General features: G+C 46.2%; 1 protein-coding gene across 1 annotated transcript in view; it reads left to right on the top strand.

Moving 5' to 3' along the window:
- Positions 1-24,260, top strand: part of WDFY4 (WDFY family member 4) — a gene marked incomplete at both ends in the record, with an annotated part of 274,912 nt that overhangs the window by 64,730 nt on the left and 185,922 nt on the right. The window contains 10 exons of the mRNA XM_080694795.1: positions 11,146-11,360; positions 11,919-12,013; positions 13,059-13,284; positions 13,701-13,777; positions 15,107-15,328; positions 16,661-16,839; positions 18,479-18,710; positions 20,435-20,580; positions 22,073-22,184; positions 22,845-23,035. Of these exons, the coding sequence (XP_080550921.1) occupies positions 11,146-11,360; positions 11,919-12,013; positions 13,059-13,284; positions 13,701-13,777; positions 15,107-15,328; positions 16,661-16,839; positions 18,479-18,710; positions 20,435-20,580; positions 22,073-22,184; positions 22,845-23,035 (1,695 nt within the window). The remainder of the gene's footprint in view (positions 1-11,145; positions 11,361-11,918; positions 12,014-13,058; positions 13,285-13,700; positions 13,778-15,106; positions 15,329-16,660; positions 16,840-18,478; positions 18,711-20,434; positions 20,581-22,072; positions 22,185-22,844; positions 23,036-24,260) is intronic.

Here is a 24,260-nt window from a genome sequence, read left to right on the forward strand (position 1 = left end):
TACTAAAAGAATGGATGGCAGATCCTGCTCAGCTCCCGGCTCTGCAGGAAGGCTTCTAACACTTGACACTCTTTTGTATATGCACTTTTATTAGTGCATTGCAATTGTATATAATAGCAAGGTTCAAAGTGACACAAGCATACATGCACACAGCCCTAAGTGAGTTTCCTTCCCCATCCCGCCCCTCCCCCTCTCTGCTCCTTTCTCCCTGTACATGTTAGTGAGATTGGGGGTGACACCTTTATGTATGGACAGAGCATTATTTGAACTGTTTTCTTCTTCAAGCTTCATGTTCCCCTCTCTGCCTCCCTCCCCTTCCACTGTTCTATTGATCTCTGTCCACGTTATTTAAAGTCTCTCATATTTCCACTCTCTTCACTCTTTTCCAGCTTGATATGACTCACACACTCTTCTTCCCTTTTGGATGAAAAATGAATGTTTTTTCAAGGTATGCGGCCAACTTAGAGGCCACTAGTTAAAACGACCTTCTGGATGTTCTGTTTATTTCCAATAGCATAGCGGCCGTGTTAGACACGTTCTGCTTCCCCCCACCCGCCAATGCCAGCACTGCAAGCTGTCCTTGGGACAGATTACTGGTTCTTTAGGGCTCCAGCATCATCATTCATATTAAAAATGGGAGGGGGAATTTTATTGTGCAGGAGGTGAAAACAGAGTCTAGCTCTGTTCTCTTGGCCCCAGAAGAACTAGTAGGGAAGAAGATGCTTTCTCTTCCCAGCATGCTCAGCAGCCACGGTGTGGTCACAGGGCTGTGACCATGGCAGGAACTCCACCAGTCCAGATCCCACCTCCACTGAGCTGTGGCCTTCAGTCAGTTCTAGCCCCAGGGTATTTGCATTTGCTTGTGCCCTGACAACTGTAACTCAGGGTGTGGGAAGCTTTAGGGAGCTAAAGAGGGGAAGAAGCTCAGAGGGCCCAGTTTAGCTCAGCCTGTGTCCAAGGGACCAACAGGATAGGTTTGCTGGGCTGGATCTGCTTCCACAAGTAAGTATGATCGCCCTACTATGTGCCTCTGGGGATTCAGAACTTAAGGCAATTGGAATTTATAATCTGGACTGGAGGATGGGTAGTCAAAAGAGAGTTGAATAGCCCAGCGTGGTGGCGCATGCATGCTTGTAATCCCAGAGTTTGGGAGGCGGAGACAGGAGACAGGAGGATTGCGCAGGTTCAAAGCCAGCCTTGCTGGATTAAGAGACCCTGTTTCCAAACAAACAAACAAACAAACAACCCCATAAAATAGGTCTGGGGAGTGTAGCCTAAAGGTAGAAGGGTTTCCAAGAACCCCAGTACCACCAAGAGAGAGAGAGAGAGAGAGAGAGAGAGAGAGAGAGAGAGAGAGAGAGTTGAATATAGCAAGATAATATTGTAGATAGCAGTGGCAGAGTTTGCCCACACGACCTTGGGATGGAGGGGAGGAAAAGCCACAGAGCACTTGGGACACTGGAAAAAGGCTTTAAAGGAAAGGCATGTCCTCCCAAAGCAGGTAGAGGAAGGAAGGAGAGCAACTCAGATGGAGACAAATGAAGTTCTTATTTGGGTCTTTGTTCAGCTGGGCCAGACTATGTGGATGGAAAGACAGTGAGTGGGGCTGGAAAGGTCAGTCGAAGCCACACTGCAAAGGGCACTGAATGCCAACCTAAGAGAGTTGGAGGGTTACCATCCATCGTCACTGGCAACAGCCTCCTCTACCTGGGCAGAGTTCAGGCTCTGCAGATGGCACATGTTGACCAGTTCCTAGACGTGCACTCTAACAGCCCCAGAGCCATGGGGAAGGTAGCCACCTCCCTGATTCTTCACTCCTTTGCGTGGCACGGGGATGGCAGTGTCACTGGCCACGTGGCAGAGCGAGGAGAAGATAAAGCAGTGCATGAGGGTTTAGGATGATGAGCAGGACACAAGCCACAGCTCGGGCAGCACAGGCTAAGTGGTGTAGCGTATGTGATCTGCAGCCAAAAACTCTAGGAACACTCTATCATTTACTCTTTACGAGACCCCTGCAGGTGAATATCAGTATTACCACTTTCAGACCAAGTCTTGAAATTTGCACAACCATTGGAGTGAATGTCATTGCTAAGTGGCAGATATATGTTCCCTACCTGAGCTCTGAACCTCCTGCCACCTGCCTATTTTTCTTTGCTGCAGGGAGCTGTAGCCATGGGAGGCTGGGGAACTGTGGTGACCTGTCCAAGCAGGGCATCGGACTTGTCTCTCCTCAGTTGTCTGTACCTTAAGTCACTACTGGGTGTGTTCCAGAGACCTAAAGCCTGCTGTAAAAATTCTGTTGCCATGGAAACATCCTTCTGGCCTGATCAGACACAAAGGGCATGGGACTGTACATTTCCATTAACTCCTTTGTGCCTAAATTTGGAAAAGGGTATGATTTTCTGGAATTAGTCTGTATCTCAAGCACACTGAGCTAGACATATGGGCTTCAAATAACTGAAATATTGACAGCACAAAGAGCCCCAGAGACCATTGCAGAAGGGCAGGCTATTTGAAAAGAGCCATTTCCTCCAAACTAGGAAATTGATAGAGTAGGCTTCCCGCTTTGTTAAATGATAACACAGGAAACATTCCACACACATCAACTTTCTATGTTTTCTGTGCTTTTTCCCACTGAGCCCCAGCCCCCAAATATTTCTACTCTTGAGTGAAAATGTTCAGGTTCTAGTCCATGTCCAGATGGCTTCCTGGGGCAGCCTCTTAAATAGAGCAAGTAGACATCATTTCACACACAGGGAGACCAGGACGATCAAAGCAAGCAGCGAGGGCCATTGGCTCATGGGGAGGAGTTAGAGTCTGGTGGGATAGGCTTTGCCAGGTGGTCAGGTAACCTAGTTTCTAGCTTTTCTTTCACCTTGTAAGTGGCTCCCTTTGCATCTCAATTCCAACTACTCGGGTTTGGCCTTGATCACAGAGTTTTCAGGCTTAATGTCTTGTAGCCAGAAAGATCCTGGAAATGTATGCAGGGAGTCAGGTGTGACGAGAGGGAGCAGTGAGGCTTGCAGCCAATGGGAGAGCACTCTCCCTGGCCCGCAGTGCTCACATTTAATCAAGAGGAAACAAAACAAAAGTGAACACAAATCACAGTTAGCAGCCGAAGCACTTCCATGGGTCATCAGCTCATGACCCTTATAAGACGCTGAATTCCTTCATGATGAGTGCTGGAATCAGCGCTAAACCATAGGCTTTGGAAGGAGACCTGGGCCGGGGTGCCAGCTCTGCCACTCATTGACCCATTTTTCAAGAGTCATTGTCCTCATCTGCAAACTGGGTATAACCATGTGTTTATGTTGAGGAGACTGCTGGAGCATATAGCTGTGAAGTCCTTAGCAGAGTCTCAGCACGTGGCTTGCATGCACCCTTCAGACAATTGCTGATTCTACCATGTTCCTCGTCCTGCTCTGCCAGCTTTCATAAACTCTTTTTTCAGGAGTCTGGGTCATAGTGTGTAAGATTTTAGAAATATTAACGGAATGGTAATATATTTTAGCTCTAATCCCACTGATATATTCTTGACACACTAATAATTGGAAGTTCATATTGAGCCCTTTCTTTCCTTCTTTTCTCTCTCCTTCCCTCCCTCCTTTCCTTCCTCCCTCCCTTCCTTCCTTCTTCCTTCCCTCCCTTCTTTCCTTCTTCCTTCCCTCCTTCCTTCTTCCCTGCCTAGGCTAAGATTGAACCTAGGAACATTCTGCCTCTGAGACACACCCCAGCTCTTTTTAAAAATTTGAAAATTTTGAAACAGGGTCTCCCCAAGTTGATGAGGCCTTGCTAAGTTGCTGAGGTTGGCCTCACATCTGTGATCTTCCTTTCTCAGCCTCCCAAGTACTGGGATTATAGGTATGTTTCATCATACTTGACATGAACTGTATATTGCTTTATACTTATGAATCAAAAGACTTGGGTACTTTTTTCTGCTGGCCCTGCAATTTATTGGCAACCTGAGCAAAGCTCAGATGCTAGCCAGCAGAATGCCAGAAGGAGGAGTTACCAATCAGCTGGTAGGAAGGGGAGGGGAGGTGCCCTGCCTGCTTGAGCAAGGGATTGCAATCTGTAGGATCAAATGCAGCAGAGGTGATCAAGCCTGCGCCTGTGTCTATAGGCACATTCTTGCAGGGTGTGTAAGGACAGGGCACATGCGTGAGCATCTCAGTGGTTTTAGCACAAGGTCAGTAAGATTCCTACATGGGTGAGGATCCTCATGGAGAAGCCCATTTCTTGAAAGTAGAGCCCAGATGACAGGATGACATCTGAAGTCTGGCTGGATGTCCAGGCTTTGAGCTGGGGGACAGCCTTGTCCGTTTAGAAGACTCCCCAGAAGTCAAGACCAGGCCGAGGTAAGCCCTGGCAGGGAGGCTGTCTAAGATGGACAACTGCCAGGGCAGTGGGGCCCTGGCTTCCAAGCAGGTTGAGAGCGTGATGTGGTGCTGAGACACTGACTTGGGTCAGGCCAGGCCTGAGACCAGAGCTTAGAATGGGGACAAGAGTCCAAGGGTTGGCCTGTGATCTGGGACATCTGCTAGAGGCTGGCTCAGAGGTATGAGGGGCTCTTAGTTCAACTGAGCCAGAAGTGGGTGGGCCTCTTAGCAGCTCTCAAGAGCAAGGTCGGTGTGGGGTCTCCAGGCTCCTGAGTTCTCTAGGACGAGTGATTGGAGGAGTTTGGGTCTCTGTGCCACAGTCCTGGACTTCCCTGGGAGCTGGGGCTGGGCAGCACTTGGCAGGCAGCAGAGTGAGGCCCCCAAAGCACCTGCCAACTGGCTCACTCTTTTCTATTCTTCAACAGATAATAGGCACATCACTCTTTCCAACTGCCTTGGCCCTTTGGGGTAGGTGTACCTGCTACGTTCTAGAATGGCCTGTGCTTGTGCTTACTGGGTAGCTATTGTGTTTCAGGTAGAAATAGACCCTGGGGAAATAAGGGTGATGAGGCACTGCCTTATGTTCACAGTGCTGTGGGACTGGAGGAGAAAGAAAAGGAAGAGAAGGAGGAGGAAGAAAAGGCTGAAAGAACCAATCATAGTGTGATTTGTGATTGAATTATGGGCACAGTGCTGGTTGGGAAGGTCAGAAAAGACCCTGTTTCCAAATAAAAATGTAAAAATAGGTCTGGGAGTATAGCCTGGAGGTAGAAGAGCTTCCAGGAACCCCAGTACCACCAAAAAAAAGGGGGTTTCTTATGTGGAAAGACATGTGCATTTCTTTTTGAGTATTAAGTAGGAGCTTAGCAAAAAGACTGGATTGGAATGTACATTCCCATGTTTGGCATCAGTCCCAAAGGGCATGGCATCTTCAGTAAAGGGCAATGAAGTCACTATGGCTGGAGTACTGGATAGTCAAAGGGAAGCAAAGTTGGGAAGAGAGATATATTTTGTAAGCATGAGATTCTAGACTTCTGCAACCAGAAAGCATCAACTAACACATATGTGATTTGTAAAGGGAGAAGAAAATCTAAAGCAGGCATCCACCTACCCATATGCCTCTTGGTCTTAATTATCAACTCTTCCAAACACATTGAGATAGTTGGGACCTTTGGGCACGGATCCTACTGAGTCAATGGGAGTTGGATTCTTTTTTGCATCCAAGCCAAGATCACAGACACTCAAGCCTGCAAGGCTGCATGGGTAGCACAGAAGAGGGTTATAGGCTGGTGGGGTTGTGGCAAAATGGAAAAATCATGGTCATGTAAAGAAGGAACCAATTCCAATTAATTGATGGAAAACCACAGCAATTCATCAAGCACCACACACTGGGGGCCCTGTTTATCCCTGGAATCCTGTGTTCAGGATTTGATTACATAAAGAGCTAAGGTCACTGTAAACCTATCATCCAACAGAGAACATTCAACCAACTTGGAACAGGCGATTCATCTAAATTTGAGTTCCTTAAAAAAAGTCCTTAGTTTAGAGCATCAAGAAGAAACAGACATTCGACCCAGTGGGTTTACCTTTACGTCAGACAGCATGGTTAATGCCCAGAAGATTTACTGTGGACTGACTTACACAACACCCTGGCTTCCTTGTAGACACTCACCTGTATCAAATGCTTTCCATTACTGTAACAAAATATCCAGGACAGACTGCTTTATAAAGACAAAATGATTTGTTTGTTTTGCTCACAGTTGTAAAGGTTCAAGGGCATGGTGCCAGAATTGGCTCAGCTCTAGGGAGGATCTCATGGCAGGCGCCATTGTGGTGGGGGTAAGTGTGAAAGGAAAGGTCACATTATGAGAAACAATGCTAATCTCTTCTGAGGGCATCACTTTCAGTGACTGAAGGACCTCCTACAAGGCTCCACCACGTAAAGGCCCCACAACCTCTGACATCAGCACCCTTGGCACCAAGCCTCTGAATCATGAACCCTTGGCAGATAAACCACCTCCAAACCATAGACCTATATTTTATTTTTTTTGTGTGTGTGGTACTGGGGGTGGAACCCAAGGGCATTCTACCTTCAAGCTACATTCTCAACCCTATTTTGTATTCTTTACTTTGAAACAGGCTTTCACAGAGTAGCTGAGGCTGTCCATGAACTGTAATGCTCCTGTCTCAGCCTCCCAAATGCTGGGATTACAAGTATGATAGGCTCTATTTCTATCTTTTAGAGGGAAACTTGGGAAAAGAAGAGATAAGAAAGAAAATAATATTCACAGCTGGACATGATGGATTTGAAGTCTCAACTAGTAAGTGGAGAGAGTAGAAAACTCAAACTCCGCAAGGCTGCCCCGCAGCCACTTGGTGATAATTTTCTTTGCAGGTCCAGCCTGCTGGCCAGCCTAGTGACCCCACGCTCTTACCACAGAGTCCTAATTGAATCACCACCCCCTTTTCTGCATTGGAAGTAATGGGCGTTAGGAAAATCAATCCATTTGTAGGGGGAGAAACCAGACTGGTTTCCTGCTACTGCTCATATTTTCTCTAAAACCCCATTTTACTGGAACCAACATTGAAAAAAAAACCCAGCACATTTTATTCAAAACAAGGCAATATTGGTATTGACAGAGCCGCAGTGATAATGAGGACGATCAATTTCCCTCCTCCATTATGGGGCATTGAGCAACTGTGGAGCAAAGTCGTGGCATCATTAGACGAGACCAGCACTTCTCCATTTGAAAACTTCCCTTTTCTCTTTCTTTTCTTGCATATTCAGAGTGTAAGCATTCTTGTCTGGTGGGAGAAAAACAGTAAAAAGCCAAATCAAACCCAAATGAAACAATTCAAAAGTCCCCAACGCAGTATAAGTGAATTGCCGGTAATAAAAGCTGGAGAGTATAGACATTTCTTTAAAATTCTTATTAATAATACATTGTGATGTTATTTTTGCATTCTGCTTCATGTAGACTGTCTCCCCAACTCTCACCCCAAATTAAAAGACTGCAGTTACCAAATGAAATAATCCAAGTTCTGGCCGAGGGGAGGCTCTAGCCAAGAGAGTGGCTATTCCTTCAGTGGTACCAGGAGAATGGAGGAAGGCAGAGGATCGGCTCGGGTCGGTGTGGGAAGGGACGGCTGGGACATCAGCAGGAGGATCCAGGGAAGTGTGTCGAAGAATTCAGTAGATTTCCACACAGGTCCTAAAAGCAAAAGGGATGAAATTTGGGTGGCTTCATGCAGATTAGCATGAACATCTGTCCTGTGGCTTCTGGCCCCTGTAGGGCCTTGTGTTTGCACCTGTCTGCTCTGTCTGGTTGGGCAGAAATAGTGTTTAAAGGGAAGGGGCTACAATGATTTGGATGCAGTTTATGTGTGTTCCCCAGGGGTTCATGTGCTGAATGCTTGGTCTTCAGGGCAGTGGTGTTGAGAGGTGGTGAGGCCTTTAAGAGGTGGTGCCTAGCCGGGCACAGGTGCACACACCTGTAATCCCAGTATTTGGGAAGCTGAGGCAGAAGGATTAAAGACTCAAGGCCATCCTTGAAAACTCAGCAAGAACTCATTTCAAAATAAAAAAAGGACTGAGAATGTAGCTCAATGGGAGATTGCCACTGAGTTCCATCCTTAGTGACACACATACATGCACGCACATGTGCGCACACACACGGACACACATGCACACACAGGTGGAGCCGACTGCAAGGTCATTGAGGGTGCTGTCCTTGAAAGAAATTAATGTACTTCCTATGAGTTCCCAGTAGGTTCTCAAGAGAGGATTTATAGTTGGGCACAGTGGTACATGTCTATAATCTCAGTACTTGGGAGGCTGAGACAAGAGGATTATAGCTTCAAGGCCAATCCCAGCAATTTAGCAAGACCCTCAGCAACTTAGTGAGACCCTGTTTCAAAATAAAAACAATAAGTCTGAGATTGTAGCTCAGAGGCAGAGTGCCCCTGGGTTCAATCCTTAGTACATCCCTATCACCCCAAAACGAGAGGGTTGTTATAAAAGATTAAGTCTTTGCCCTCTCTGCTTTCTGTCTCATAATGTGACCTGTTTCTCTTGCAACATCGTTGCCCTCCAGCAACTGTTGCTATCTACAAATAACACAGCCAAGGGGGCCCTCACCAGAGCCAAGCCAAGGCCAGTGCCTAGTCCTCTAACCTCCAGAACTATGCACTAAATAAACCTGTTTTCTTGATACAGTATCCAGCCTCAGTTATTTCATTTTAGTGACCGAAAACAGACTATTAACAGGGACCATCTCCTTTGAGTGATGACACCTCTCCTAGACAGCAGTCAACCATGTGGTCAGGATAACAGCAAGTTGGTGAATGGTGACAATTCAGTATAGCAAAATCTGGCCCAGATGGAAGTTCCCCTGAAAAACCATTTATGTTCAGTTTTATTTTCCCCAGATTTTAAATCAAAGGTGTTAAAGACAAGCTAGAAATGGAGACATAGGTGAATGTCACCAGCTTGAGGAAGGAGGTATAGGTTCTGAATATCTAAATAAGTCTGTGAAGGGAAGGCAGGTGGGGAATGTGTGTCAGACTGTGCTACCTATCCAATTAAAATAAAATCTATAAACTGATGATAACTATCTTTCTTTCCCATACATTTGATTCACTGAACCATATACATGCTACAAAGTTGTGTTAGTAGCCCATGGAAGAACCTGATCTTATGTGTTTCTGTCCCTTAGTGATAGAAACATACTCCTCTCCCTCCCTTGGCATGTAAACCCTCAAATGACTGTCCACATGGAATGGAGACTGTAGGGTGAGGTGAATCTGAGCATGAGGTCCTGGGTCAAAGCCTGGCTCTATTCTTACTATGTAGCTCTGGGCAATTAACTTCTCTAAGCTCAGTTTCCCCATTTGTAAAGTGGGGATGACCATAGCAACTACCTCTTAAATTTTCTTACAGGATTGTGTAATCTATCCATGTCAAAACACTTAGAGCAGGGCTTGTGTATTAGTCAGTTTTTCATTGCTGTGACCAAAATACCTGATGAGAACAACATAGAGGAGCAAAGATTCATTTGGCTCACAGTTTCAGAGGCTCAGTCCATGGTTGGTTGGCTCGAAGGCAGAAACATCATGGTGGCAGCGTGGTATGGCAAAGGAAGGCAGCTCAACTTATGGTGGTTGGAAGCAGAGGGGGAGGGAGAGAAGCTAGAGACACATACAGATCACATGGCTATATCTCCAGCAATCTACCTCCTTTAACCATTCTCTGGGGGAAATTCCAGATTGAAACCGTAAAAGCTTGGTATATTCTCAAAACCTAGGAAATATTCTCATCTCAGGATAATATTTGGCCCTTAAAGTACATGACAGGTTTGTACTCCCTTCTACCTTAAATTGTTTCATAAAATGTGTTCAGAGCTGCAGGACCCCCTCCCCTCCCAAACACTGCCAGCTCTCCACTAAAGCATGTCCTTCACTGTGCTGAAACTCTGTTCAGGAGTCTCACCTTTAGACCATTAGTCCTTTGGGAGCATGGGCAGTGTATTTCCCATCCTTGAATATGCAGAAGCGGATGTTGCAGGTCTGCCTAATGCTTGTTTGAGAAATAAGAAAAAGGGATGCAGTGGGGGGGATACCCAATAAATCTTTCATGGGAGATGTGAGTGGAGTTGGTCTGTGACTCAGTGAGACCAGAGCAAAGAACTTGTGAGACAGAGATTACAGCTGCCCTGTATCCACAGGGTCCATACTACAGGATTCAACCAGCTATGAATTGAAAATAGTCAAAAGAATGGTGTCTATATTGACGCAGTGGACTTTTCTTTGAGTCATTATTCTCAGTATACTACAACACCTCTCTACAAAGCATTTATGTTGCATTAGGTATTATAGATCACCTAGAAATGGCTTAAGGTAAGTGGGAAGATGTGCACAAGTTACATGGAAACACTTACATTTTGCCTAAGGCACTTGCATTTCTGTGATTTGAGTGTCCATGGGGAATCCTGGCACAATCTTCATGGACACTGAGGGAGGATGGCATTCAAACAAATGCCTTTCTGGTCCCTCCCAGCTTTGCACTGCTGGACCAACCTAGACCTGGTCTGTGTCATTGTAGGCCTCTTTCCTTGAAACCACAAGCAAGGGCAAAGGTGTAAGCTGTGAAAGAGATGCAGGTGCCTTAGGGGGATTCCCAGGCAATGAAGCTTAGATGAGGGTACAGACACACTGTCAAGGGAGGAACTCAGAAGAAGGGGAGGGAAAGCCGGGCATGGTGGCACACACTTGCAATCCCAGCATTTGGGAGGCTGAGACAGGAGGATCATGGTTCTTGGATACCCTCAGCTACTTAGTAATGCCCTTTGAAACTCAGTGAGACTGTTTCAAAATAAGGAATAAAATATAGGGTTGAGGGTCTATCTCAGAGGTAGAATGCTCCTAAGTTCCATCCCCAGTACAGCACCCCCCAAAAATGGGGGGAGAGGAACAGGTTGGCATAGGGAGAGCACTGGGGGAGCAGGACCTGGCGGCTATCTGGCTTCAGCCTGAGCCACAGCCAGGAGGGCTCTGAAGCATGATTTGCACCTCAGAGTCCAGAGGGTGCTGGCCCAAAAGCTACCTGTTGTGCATTTGGATGCATGTATACATGCACATGCTACACATGGAGCAGTGGGTACGGTTGGCTTGTCGCACGACCAACCCCAGGCCTCTTTGGGAGTCCCCCAAAGTCACCTTCAGGGCATCTGTCCTCGAGTCCTCACACCTCACTCTGGTCACTTCTTAGCTTTCGGAGGAGATCCAGTGTGCCCTGGCCAGCCATCTCCTGTCCCTGGTGAAATCAGAGAAGAATCGGCAGGTCATGTGTGAGGCGGGGATGCTACAGATCCTCCTGGCCTCCTGCCGCCGGGCCCTCTGCACGGGCAGCAGCCCCCTGCACTCGAGACTCATCAGGATTTTTGAAAAGCTTGCTTCCCAAGCCATTGAGCCGGATGTGTTAAGGTATTGTGTACTCAAGGTATTAAATGGGACAGAGCCCGCTGTAGGGTAAGGGGCTCATCATGGGCAATAAAGTGTGCAGGAATGGTGTTACAGTGCCCTTCCCATCCCCCTGACATTCGCTGTCTACAGAGGAGCCCCAGATCTGCACCCAGTGGTGTGCTAAGGTTCCTAAAGCACGTGGCAGCCCACCCCCATAGCCATGTGGTTTGGGGAGCAGTGTTTTGAGTGAGCAAAGCTGGAACTGAGCCCAGAGGAGAGGAAAGAACTGGGCATCCAGATTTTTCTGGGAAGATTGGGGCTGGGAGCACCTTTAGAAATTTATAAGCAGTATGCATCACCACGTCTGGCTTGAGATTTCTAACCTTGCCAGCTGTCTGGGCTGGGGGGCAGGACATGGATACCCCATCTCTGCAAAGCTTTAGGAAAGGGCGTTTCAAGGCAAAGGTGGAGAATGGTTCAGGGAGTGCTGGGCATCTGGGAGTGTTCTGGATAGAGCTGAAGGAAACTTCTGCCTGAAAAATGTCTTCTTTTGATTCTCTTCTATGTGATGCTATTCAGACAGTTTCTAGGTCTTGGGATTACCCCACCTCTGTCGTGTGCAACAAAGACTCTCAATTCATCTCATGGGCATGGAGACAATCCTGGACACTCAGGTGAGTAGGGAAGGCATGGGAGCAGGTCTATGGGAATGGAAAAGGAATGTTTATTCCTAGCCAGGGGTCATTCCCAACAGGTAGAAGTAGAAACGTGGTTTTACATGCTGCTCGCTAGAGCAAATGAAGTAAGCACAGGGATTGGGGACTCTGAAGAAAGGGAGGGTACAGAAGGATCCGCCTCTTCTATATCAGACAGGTGGAGGTGGGTACCGCTCGACCCCTTCAGGCCCCAGATTGTTAAACAGTGATGGAATTTCCCTACATGGCCCAGCAGTAGCTGATGCTGCATTGGACAGAAGTAGTATACATTGACGTTTTCCACATAGTTCACAGCTCAGGGCTGAGTTAGTGGGCGATGCCCAGCATCAGGCCTGCAACCTGAGATGATGCTTCTCCAGGAAGCCAGCCCGGAGCCAAGAAGTCATGGACAGCTTGTGCATAAGATCACAGAGGGCACTGAGGTAGGGTAAAGGGCACTGAGGTTGAGAAACAAGAGTGCAGATTCAGGTTTGGAATGGATAGAGTTGGGAACTAAGAACGTTCAAGGAGACTGGCTGCTGGAGGGACAGAACAGGGGTCAGTGAGCAAGTACAAAGCCTCAGCTAGTAAGTCTGATGTGGCAAGCATGCCCCAGACAGCAGCAGAAGGTGCTGCTGGGAAAGCGGAGCCTGCTGAGTGAAAGGGATGCGTTGCTAAGTGGGGCAGGCTGTCACCACCATCCAGTGTCAGCAAAATCATCAGAGCCAAGGCTGGGGAGGGGGGGCGCAGGAGACCTGCTCACCTTGTATTTAGGAAGTGTTTGGTGATGCTGGGTGTGGTAGTGTGCACCTGAAGTTCCAGCACTTGGGAAGCTAAGACAGGAGGATCATAGATTTGAGGCCAGTCTCAGCAACTTAGTCAGACCCTAGTTAAAAATAAATAAAAAGAAGAAAGAGCCTTATGACTTTGACTTTGCAGAATGCTTGGAGTGCTGGCAGGGATTCTGCCAGTGCAGGTGTAGAAATGCACTGGGCAAGACACACCCCTTCTCTTGATGCTATAGGGACACAGACAGCAGACCTGGGCACAGCGGAGGGACCTGCCAATGCCAGCCTATGCCCTGAGGTGGCTCAAGATCTCAGGTCCTCGAGAGCACCGCAGGATTCCACCACTGCCCTGCAGACAGCACTGAGCCTCATTTCTATGACCTCTCCGCGCAACCTGCAGCCTCAGCGGGCGAGCCTGCCTCCATCATTTGTGGAATTTGACATGTCCGTGGAAGGTTATGGGTATGGATGACTTTTGTATATGTGGAACATGATTTATTAATTTCCCAAGGCCTCTGATAAGTTATAACAGTGATTACACAATGTAGCTCCCAGCAGCCTCTCTTGGCAGAGTTCCTAGCCATGGGTGAGGGGGCCCTCTTCCCTGTTGTGTTCCTATCCATGGAGGACAAGTCCCTCTTTCCTGTTGTGGCTGCCTTCTGGAAATCCCTCCCATCCTGTTCAGTCTCCAGTGTGCATCCTTATCCTTGAGCTATTCCACCAGTACTACCTGCTTTCTGTCCTTGGGGCCTTGTGGACTAAGAGGGGAGCAGCCACCGCAGGAGGACAGAGGGGGAGATGTCACAGCTCAGACTAGTGGTGTTGCTGCAAGAGGGTGTCTTGCAGTCCAATGACCTGAGCGGCTTTCTTGTTTTCAGCTGTTTGTTTATTCCAACCCTGTCTACGGTTATGGGAACCAGCACCGAATACTCTGTCTCTGGAGGAATTGGGACAGGTAAGCCTTTCCCAGGTAGTTTAGTGCTTCACTTGTTTCTAGGAAGATGTCCTTGGGGAATTGTAGTTGCAGAGTTTTTCACATGGTTCCAGAAGCATGACTTTCCCTTTGGTACTATCTGTAGATAGTCATCCCATCTCCCCTTTCCTTTTCCTTCCTTCCTTCCTTCTCTTTCTTTTTTGTCATACTAGAGATTGAACCCAGCAGGTGCTATATTTCTGAGCTGCACCCGTAGCCCTTTTTTATTTTGAAATAGGTTCTCCCTAAGTTGCCAAGGCTGATCTTGAAACTGCAATCCTCCTGTCTCAGCCTCCCAAGTACTGGGTTATAGGCAAGCACCACCACACCTGGCTTGAGTCATGCTTTAGCTACTGAGATGCTTATGCCTTTCTAAAAACAAGTATACTGTTCACTGTGCACCCCAAGGGCTTAGTCCATGGCTAGGGGCTGTCTTAGTGCTAAAACATTGAGTGGGTGACTTGGGTTGCTGAGCCTGGGTTTGATTCATTGTGCTGGTACCTGTGCAGATCGAGATGGACACATGACCCCCTTTCAGCTCTCTCTGGAGAGGAATGTATTTTCTGGACCAGTCCTTGTATTGTGGCTCCTGTGGGATGAGACCAGGGCCTGGACATGTTTTGCACAGCACTGCACTCAGCTGGAAACCCACTGGACAGGACAGTGCAAGTGCCCTTGCAGCCTGAGCCCAGATTCTGCTGTTAGGAGAACTGGGTTCTGTGTGCTGAGAGCATTGCTTTCTTGGTCCATCGGTGTGGGGCAAACCTCTTTCCACATGAGTGTAGTACTCAGTGTGCAGCCACGGCTGCTGATTCTGCCTGTTCAGCAAGGAGGACAGGCACTCTACTACTGCTACCTCTGTTACAAGATGGGAGGGAGCTGCACTTCCCCAGAGCATGCCACTTCTTTGACCAAGGCTCAGCTGAACTAGGCCAGCATCCTCTATTGCAGCAAACACAAAGCCTGGCTTTAGATCAGCTGGCCAGGGGTCTAAATGGTGACAAAGAACAGGGGCAATGGTGGCTTCTCCGCTCCTTAGTAAGGCAGTATGGAGTGATGAGGGAGGATGGGATTGAAGAGGCTTGGAGGACTGAGGCTCAAGTTCTGGCACGAGATTACTTATTTCCAGCGAGCCTCCTCTTCCTGCTATTATAGTGAGGCTATAATCCTCTGCTTCATGGAGTTGAGATGAGGTAGGCAAGAGTTGGGCGAGGCATAGAGTGGGCACCAGACACCAGGCAGAGCCCAGCAAGTGTAAACTTGCTCTTTAGCAGCACAGAGGCTAAAGCTGTGCTTGTGTTCTGACCCCAGGAGCTGCCAGACCGTTCCCTCCGCCCGGGGGCCTGACTTTCTCCTGCTGGTTCCTAATCAGCCGCCAGGCTTCTGTCATGGAGGGCCACCCCCTGCGCCTCCTAACCCTAGTGCACCACCTGGCCAGGACCGAACAGCCCTTCATCTGCTTCTCCATCAGCCTCTGCCCAGATGACCTCTCCTTGGTTGTGTCCACAGAAGAGAAGGAGTTCCAGCCCCTGGGTAAGGCACTGAGATCATATGCTGCTTTTGCAGACAGCTGGGGTGCAGGAGGCTGAGTTTGTAGCTCTCGACATGGGCATGCTTAGAAGTCTGGTGACCTCCTTTTCTTCCTCATCTTTTAAAATTACTCCCCGAGTTCCACACCTGGTGGAAGGTCTAAACAAATATTTGTTGGATCCCACTATGGCCTTGGCTCTAGGACTGTGGTTACTAGATATACAAGATCCCAGCCTTTGGCACAGCTTCAGAATTATGTTTAGTGAACCAGGCGCAGTGTTAAATGCCTGCAATCCTAGCGCTCAGAAGGCTGAGACAGGAGAATCATAGGTTGAAGGCTAGCCTCAGCGATTTAGTAAGACTTTCAGCAACATAGCCAGATTCTGTTTCAAAAGTAAAAAGTAAAAAGGGCTGTGGTGTATCTTAGCAGTAGGATTCCCCTGGGTTCAATGCCAATTCCAAAAACACAAAACAAAGCAAAAGTTATGCTCAGTGGTTTTCCAGAAACACAGTCCTGACCTGGCAGAGTGGTCATGGGTGGGTCTCTGGGCTTTGTCTCACTGGAACACAAGCTGCATCAGCTCCTGAGCAAGGTTTGTGAAGAATACACATAGCCTAACTGGAGTTGAAGCAGCCTTAGACATGACCAAAAATGCTCAGCCCCAAATGCAGAGGGTTGGCCAATGCTCAGCACAGCAGGCTGGTGGTCCTGGCCTCTTGGGTGCCTGACCCTCCTCCAGTAGGTGCTGGTGGCCAGTCCTGGCTCTGCCCTTTGGACCTCAGCCTTGTCCTCCAAGCTCCTTGCCTGAGAAGACCAAGCCCAGTATATCTGGGTTGCCAGTTCCTCTGTGTGTTCTGAGAGTCACTGTTACATAGCATGTGGAAGACCCAAAGCATGGCTGCTGGCCTCAGCCCACGCCAAGGCTACCTATCCCCTGTACTTCTCAGGACTTGGCCTGCACATGGAAGCCACTGTGGAGCCAGCCTAATATGGGCAGACTCTGGCCAGAGCCTGAGTCTTGGGCTTGAATCCTGGTTGTGAGTCCTGGGGCTTGTTACCTGAGCTCTCTGTGTCTTTATGTGGTAAAATGAAACAATGATATAACTAGCTTTCTTGTGAAAATTAAGTGGGTTAGTACATATAATGGTGTTTAAGCTAGTGTCTGGCGTGATCAGAACTCCAGGGATGATGGCCGTGGCTGTTGATGCTTTCATTTTTAAGAGAAGAGGGCTAGGCCGTGGCTCCTCATGTACAAGGCCACGTGGGTTGACCCGGGATATCGCCCTCCACAGCACAGAGCGGTTGCAGCGTGATGGTGTTCTGTTCTCTTTTAGACGCCATGGAACCCGAGGATGAGTGTGAACCCTGTGGGGGACGCCAGCTCCAGGTCAGGTGTGGCCAGATGCTGGCTTGTGGCCAGTGGCACCATCTGGCTGTGGTTGTCACCAAGGAAATGAAAAGAAACTGTACAGTTTCTACCTATCTGGATGGACAGGTCATTGGCTCAGCCAAGGTGAGCTGCTTTTTCTCTAAGTTGTGCTCGGCCCACACCCATGCCTCCTGGCCCGACAACCCTAGTGTGGCTTTCCTTCAGGTCTGTGTTTTCTTTCAGTAGGCGGTTTGGTATCTTACAAGGCCCCCTTGCTGTCCAAGATATTGGCTGAGGTCAGAAATAAAAAAGACATCTTTAGAAAAATGAATTGAAGAGCTGGGCCTGGTGGCACATGCTTATAATCCCAGCATTTAGGAGGCTGAGACGAGAGGATTGCAGGTTCAAAGACAGCCTCAGCTACTTAGTGAGGCCCTCTGCAATTTAGTGAGACCCTGTTTCAAAACAAAGAATAAAAAATAGGGATAGGGATGTAGCTAGGAGGTAGAATGTCCCTGAGTTCCATCCTCAGGACCACACACACAAAAAACAAGAGAAGAAGAAAGAAAGAAAGAAAGAAAGAAAGAAAGAAAGAAAGAAAGAAAGAAAGAAAGAAAGAAAAGAAAGAAAGAAAGAAAGGAAGGAAGAAAGAAAGAAAGAAGAAAGAAAGAAGGAAAGAACTGAAGTTCACAGAACCAGGGCAGAAAGTAGGACAGGGGGCTAGACCTGTAAAAGTTTTATTAAGCATATCATTTTCTTTTGAACAATTGTAAATGTCATTGTCATTAATTTTAGTTTTTGTTTGTTCATTGTTAATGTATACATATACAATTAATTTTTGTGCATTGTTTGCATATCTGGTGACCTTGATGAGCTTATTAGTTCTAGGAAGTTAAAAAAGATTCATTGAGAATTTTTACATGGACTTGTCATATGCAAATGAAGACAATTTTATTTTTACTTCTTTAAGAGGTTGGCTATAATTATTGTTAGTTCATAAAACATTAATGTGCCAATAGTGAATACTTAAGTTCTTAGTGGAATGACTGGGAAGAGAAAGGTGAACTTCTGTGTCTCTTTGTTTCTTACTGAATTTGTTTCCAAAGGTAGCATCCGTTTTTTTCTTTTTTTTCTTTTTTACTCCCATCTGCATTCTATAGGTTGTTTTGATGAATGGTTCTCAGATTTGAGAGTTATATCCTATATCTTTTACATAAAATAAAGTTTTATTTTGGAATGAGAATGAGGTTCATCATGTCATATCACCATACATTTATTTGATTAATTTTGACATTAACCACTATTCCTCCATCATTTACATTATTTATTTATTTATTTATATTTTTTTAATGTGGATTATATTGAAAATGGCATACAGCCAGACTGTGCTTGGTGCCCTCTCCCCTCCTGCTTTCTCTCCCCTGCCTCCTAACAATGAGTGTCCAGGTTAACCATGCTACATTCATACTTTTACATATATTCGGATGTAGCTTCTCCATTAATCAACCTCAGCCTTCTTCATCTTCTATCCTTCTATTTCAGCTTTGCTGAGGTTTTCCCTCCATTTGTCTGGAGCCCCTTTGGTGTTTCTAATAGTCCCTAGTTTGGGCATATTAGAGAAAACATATATCCTGTCTCTTTCTGTGCTTGGCTGATCTCACTTAACATAATGTTCTCCAGGTCTTTCCATCTTCTTGCGAATGACATGATTTTGTTCTTTATAGCCGAGTAGAATTCCATTGTGTGTATTTCCCATAATTTTGCATCTTTTACATTTTAACAGATGTTGTACATTCAGGCCTTACCCGGACCTTTCCTTTCAATGGACCCTTCTTCATTTGTGGATGTTTATGGATATATTGGAACTCCTCGAATTTGGAAGCAAAAGTCTTTGTTAATCTGGCGTCTTGGCCCTACATACCTCTTTGAAGAAGCTATATCAATGGATACTCTGGAAGTTATTATCAAACTTGGCCCAAGATATTGTGGCAACTTCCAGGCTGTGCATGCTCAAGGTATGGAGTGTTTTGATTTATAATGCTTTTGCTGATATTAGTTTTTAAGTGGACATCCAGTTATTTATAGCATATTTATAAAGAATAAACTCAGCACAGGTCAATCACTAAGGAAGACCTCTGTCATTCATTGGATCATTATGTATTTACAGCCCAACAGAAAATGTCATAGAAAAGGAAATGACAATATCCTTTAGATTTAAGTTCCAAAGTACCTAATGGAAGTGGGTGGGTGGGTAATACCAGCAGCAAAGAAAGAGAGAAGAGAAGGAGATAAATAGGTTATATTCCTTTTAATGAAGAAGCTTTTTAACTAAAGTATACCGTCGTCTTCAATTATTAAACAGGCAGACAAAACATCCACATTTTCCGTATTGATTGCTGGCTGTTCAAGCAGGGAGCATAGCTCTGTTCTCTGTCATGTCAAGGGGGTCAGTTCCCATCTGGGAAGAATGATGCATGCCTCTGTGGATGAAGGCCTTGGGTTTCTGTCTCCAGGCCCAAGTCTTCTTTGAACTTTATTTCCTGTGGCAAATGGCATTGCTGAGAGCAGTGGGATGAGGTCAGGTTCAGAGCCAAAGTTTTGCTTTCTCTATATTCATACCACACTTCTTTAGCAGCACGTTGCTCTTGTAAACCAGGGACCAGGGTGCTAATTCCTAGTGAGATGTCTGCCACGACCATGTGGCTCACTGAGAATCTCGGGCATGTCAGCTCAGCCTACTACTGTTTTTTATACTACTGTTTTTTATACTGTTTTTTTTCATCACTTTCAGGATGGTCTTAGGTAAGCAAGGTTATAGACTTGATAGATGCTTTATTATGTGATTACTGCATTGGAATTATGCATCATAGTGAGGTTCAGTGTGATTAAAGAATATACACGTACAAAGCTCTTAGTATATTTCCCTCCATATTCCACCCACTTTCCTTCCTTTTTCCCCATAAGTGAAATTGGTAGTAAATAATAAATTGGTCGTTTGTAAGATTGGCAGTAATATCTTTATACATTGCTGGTGTGTGTGTGTGTGTGTGTGTGTGTGTGTGTGTGTGTGTGTGTGTTAGTGGAGATTGAACCCAGAGGCATTCTACCTCTGAGCTATATTCTCAGCTCTTAAAAAAATTTTGTTTTGAAACAGGGTTCTTGCTAGGTTGCTAAGTGTCTCACTAACTGATGAAATTGATGAGGTGGGCCTTGAACCATGATCCTCCTGTTTCAGCCTCCCATATACTTGGGTTTCAGGCATGCACCAGCATGTCAGAAGCTATTGTATTTTTTGAGCTGTTTTATTCTTCAATCCTCCCTCCTCTTCTCTCTAACACCTTCTCCCACTCCCATCCCATTGCTCCATAGGTCTTTCTCTGCCTTATTTAAAGAAGTTTATACTTCCTATTTCCTTTCTTGCTACCACATAGTAAAGAAAACATAACAACTCTTGTTTGTAGATGTTATAAGCTCTGGCGATTCCACACCTGGAGTATCTTTGTTTTCTAGAAGGGTTAATATTGTAGTTTTCTCTAGAGCATTATTGTGTTGGAGAAGCACAACAGATAGGGGGAAAACATGCAAAAAACACAAACAACATGCAAAAAATGTAATATAAAAGCTTGTGAACAGCCTCTTCAGGACTACTTTGCCACGTGGCAGTAGGTATTTAATTGTCCAAAGATCAAGTTCCTTCTCTGTAAAGACTAGAACTGATTGAGAGGATGTGTTGCTACAGGAGAGGACTTGGACAGTGAAGCTGCAGCCCTTGTGGCAGAGGAAAAGATTTCCTTCAGTCTTCATGTAGCCAGCTCCTGCCTCACCAGTGTAGTAGACATCAGAAACGCCTACAATGAAGTCGACAGCCGCCTGATTGCCAAGGAGGTACACCTGCTGACTTTACTTGCAGTTCCATGTTGGAGTCTTGATTTCATGGCTTGCTTTGGCTTCTAGTGTGTAAGCAAACACCGATTCGTGTTGGTCTGTGTGCAGATGAATAGATGCGTGCATCCACACTCTTCAAAATGTGTTAAAATATCCTATGCTTCCCTTTCTGTTAGCATCCCCAGGGCTAAACCTCTTCTTTATAATTTCTCAGAAAATAAAGTGGGTGCTCTGCCTGGTGGAGCAAGAACAAATGGAGTCTTTTGGATATTGCTGAGACAGAGAGAAAAACTACCGATCCTCCTTTTGGACACTACTAGCTCACCAATGTTACTGATTTTTTTTTCTTTTTTAAAATTGCTATGATTTTTTAATTTTAATTTTTATGTTTTATTTTTAATTAGGGTACTAAGAATTGAACCCAGAGACATTCTAAGTTTGAGCTATACCCCAGCCCTGTTTATTTACTTATTTTTTTAATCTTGAAACAAGAGTATTTCTAAGTTGAAGAGGGCCTCTCTAAGTTGCTGAAAGTGGCCTTGAACCTGCAATCCTACTGTTTCAGTCTCCCAAGTACTGGAATTAGAGGCATGCACCACTATGCCTGGCTGATTTGTTAAACAGTAAACTTGTAAAATAGTAAGCAAATGTATAAATGAAGGTGCCATTGGATTTGCTACTGCCCAATTCCTGCATAAAGATATATTTTGCTTTTAGGGCTCGTAAGTTTTAGCTGATTTGTTTTGGTTCTCTTTGTTTTCATGAACTTAGGGCCCCCCACAGTAGGAGTGTCAGAACTATGCCCTACTAAACACTAAAGCTATGCCTTACTGCACAATGCGTCTTTTAATGGAGGGAACCAGGACTCTTGTCTTTTTTTTATTTTTCCCTTGGTTCTGTGGATTGAACCCAGGAACAGTCTACCATTGAGCTACACCTCTAGTCATTTACTTTTTTTCTTTTAATTTGAAACAGGGTCTTAAACAGGGTCTTGCTAAATTACTGAGGCTGGTTTCAAACCTGCAATCCTCCTGTCTCAATCTTCCAAGTACTGGGACTACAAGTGTGTACCACTGTGCCTGGAAGACTCCGGTTTTCATGCCCCTGTACAATTACCAGAAGTCAGGCTTTGTAGAGCCTGGGCAACCCTAGACTGAGCAGGAAGCAGCCCTTCCTTGGTAATGTTGTTCACCTGAAGTTTTCCTTGAGTCCTTCCTGTCCTGATGCCCTCACTGTAGACATATGGGATGGGTACAGATTCTATTACTAAAGCTGCTCACTTACTTAGACCACAGCCTCGGAGCAGGAGAGGAGGAACCACATTTTTGCTTTGGTCTCTCAAAATCAGTCCAACCATATGCATTCACTTATCATTACTTATGGAGTGCCAACACCTGGCCAGGCCTTGGGGTACCTATCCTCTAGGAGCTCATGAACGATGCTCCTTCTTTTCCAGGAGTTTCTTAGGATTAATTGCTGCCAATTTCTCTAGATGAACATTTCGTCTCGTGACAATACCACACCCATATTCTTGCTGCGAAATTGTGCTGGACACCTCTCTGGTGCTCTTCGGACCCTTGGAGCTGTTGCTGTGGGCCAATTAGGTAGGTCGGGCAGCAACCCTTTAATAGTGCTCTTTAGGAAGAAGGACTATGCACCCTAGGATTCTGGAGGGGTAGACAAAATGTAGCACAATGGAGAGGGAGGATGGGGAAGGCCAGAGTTGGGAATAAACTTCCAGAGAGCATAAATATCCCTATACCTTGCTGCATCTGCTGTTTGGTAGTGAGCTTAGCTAGTAACCAGGCAGACATCTATCTACAGTCAGAGCCTGTCTAACGAGTACAGTGGAGCTTTTGAGCACAGGCAATGGTTATAGTTTTTGTCACCATGAATGGGACAAGAACAAAGCAGCCAGGCAGTGCAAGGGTGTAGTCCAGCAGGATCCAGAGGACAGAGGAACCAGAGGTTGTCAGAGCAACCAGAAGACAGAGGGCATCCAGTTCACCTGGCACTCTGAATTTGAGACAGAGGCTGCCAAAACTGTTTTGACCTTCTGATGATACAGACAGGCCTCCATGCAGGATCCCTCAGCCATCTATGACTTTCAGGGCTCCTATTTTTCCTCCAAGCCTGTCTCAGTGTAGGCCTCTCTGGCTGTGCACAGAGAGTGACATGGGCCCCTCCATTGTGCATGCTGCCAGGGACTCTGCATTGTAGGGAAGCTATGCAGTTCTGATGGAATGTCCCCTTGTCCCACACAGGGGTGAGAGTGTTTCACTCCAGCCCTGCTGCCAGCAGCCTGGACTTCATTGGTGGGCCCAGCATCCTCCTGGGTCTCATCTCCTTAGCAAGAGATGACCACACCATGTACGCGGCTGTGAAAGTCCTGCACTCGGTTCTGACCAGTAATGCCATGTGTGACCGCCTGATGCAGCACATCTGTGGCTACCAGGTAATCCCACCCTCCTGCTGAGCCTGGAACTTCTCAAAAGCTGTCATCTTGAGCAGTGGGGACAAGTATCACCTGTACTAGTGATGTTTCCTATAGGGTGACTTTTAGATAAGGGCAGCCGAAAGCCTCCAGGTCCTGAGACTGGTGTCATCAGCGGAAGAAGGCAGATGACAACCAGCCTGAGAGGAGCTCTGTTTGAGTTGGGGATGCTTTTATGTCTATAGCTTCTGGAACTTTTTTTTTTTTTTTTTTTTTTTTTTTTTTTTGCGGGTCTGGGGATAGAACCAAGGGGCATTCAACCATTGAGCTACACCCCCTGCCTGTCTTCTATTCTTTATTTTGAAACAGGGTCTCATTAAGTTGCAGAGGGCCTCACTAAGTAGCTGAGGCTGTCTGTGAATCATGATCCTTCAGTCTCAGCTTCTGGAATGCTGGAATTACAAGCGTCAACCACCATGCCTGGCTTAGCTTCTGGAACTTTTATTGACAGATTCAAGAATCATTTGTGGTCCCCTCCCTTTGAGTCTAGCACAATGGCTCACATCCCAGGCCACATAGCTGGACTGGCAGAGTTGAAATTTGCCTCCTTTAGTTTGTTACTTGACCTTAGAAGAATTATTCACGCTCTGGTGTGAATAATCAGTTTCCTCACCTTTCTGCATTAGGGCTGCAGTGAGCATTGCATGATTTCACACAAGTGAAGAGCTTAGAATCATGTCCAGCCCAGAATAAGTGCTCCAGAACTGTTAGCTGCTTTTAGTTCTTAATCTTTTCCTGCCTCAGTTCCCTTGTGTGTGAAATGGGAAGAACTGCACCCGCTGTGTGTAATTGTGATGACTGTAAGTGATAACACCCATGCTGAGCTCAGAAGAGCACCCATAGCACTGAACTGCTGCACAGATGCTTGCTGAGATTGTCTCTGCTATTCACAGTTGATAAAGTCTGATGAGACATGGATACTGCCCCCAAGTAACTGCTTGCCCTGAGACAGTCTGGGAGGAAAGGCAGGGACTCTGAACATCTTAGGGGGCTGAGAATCCTGTCTGAAGACCTGTGTGCATCATCAGAAAGCCAAGACAGCCCAGAGACTTTCGGCTTGGCCGACTCTGGAACCGCAGAAAGTGGATTTTTCTAAGCAATTTGCAGCCATCATAATTAGGCCTGAGGGCCGAGGAGAAAAGAACTATCCTATTATAGATATGTGAAAAAAGTGACCAGAAGAGTC

This window comes from Muscardinus avellanarius, assembly GCF_963383645.1.
Source record: "Muscardinus avellanarius genome assembly, chromosome: 4".
Classification (NCBI taxonomy): Eukaryota; Metazoa; Chordata; class Mammalia; order Rodentia; family Gliridae; genus Muscardinus; species Muscardinus avellanarius.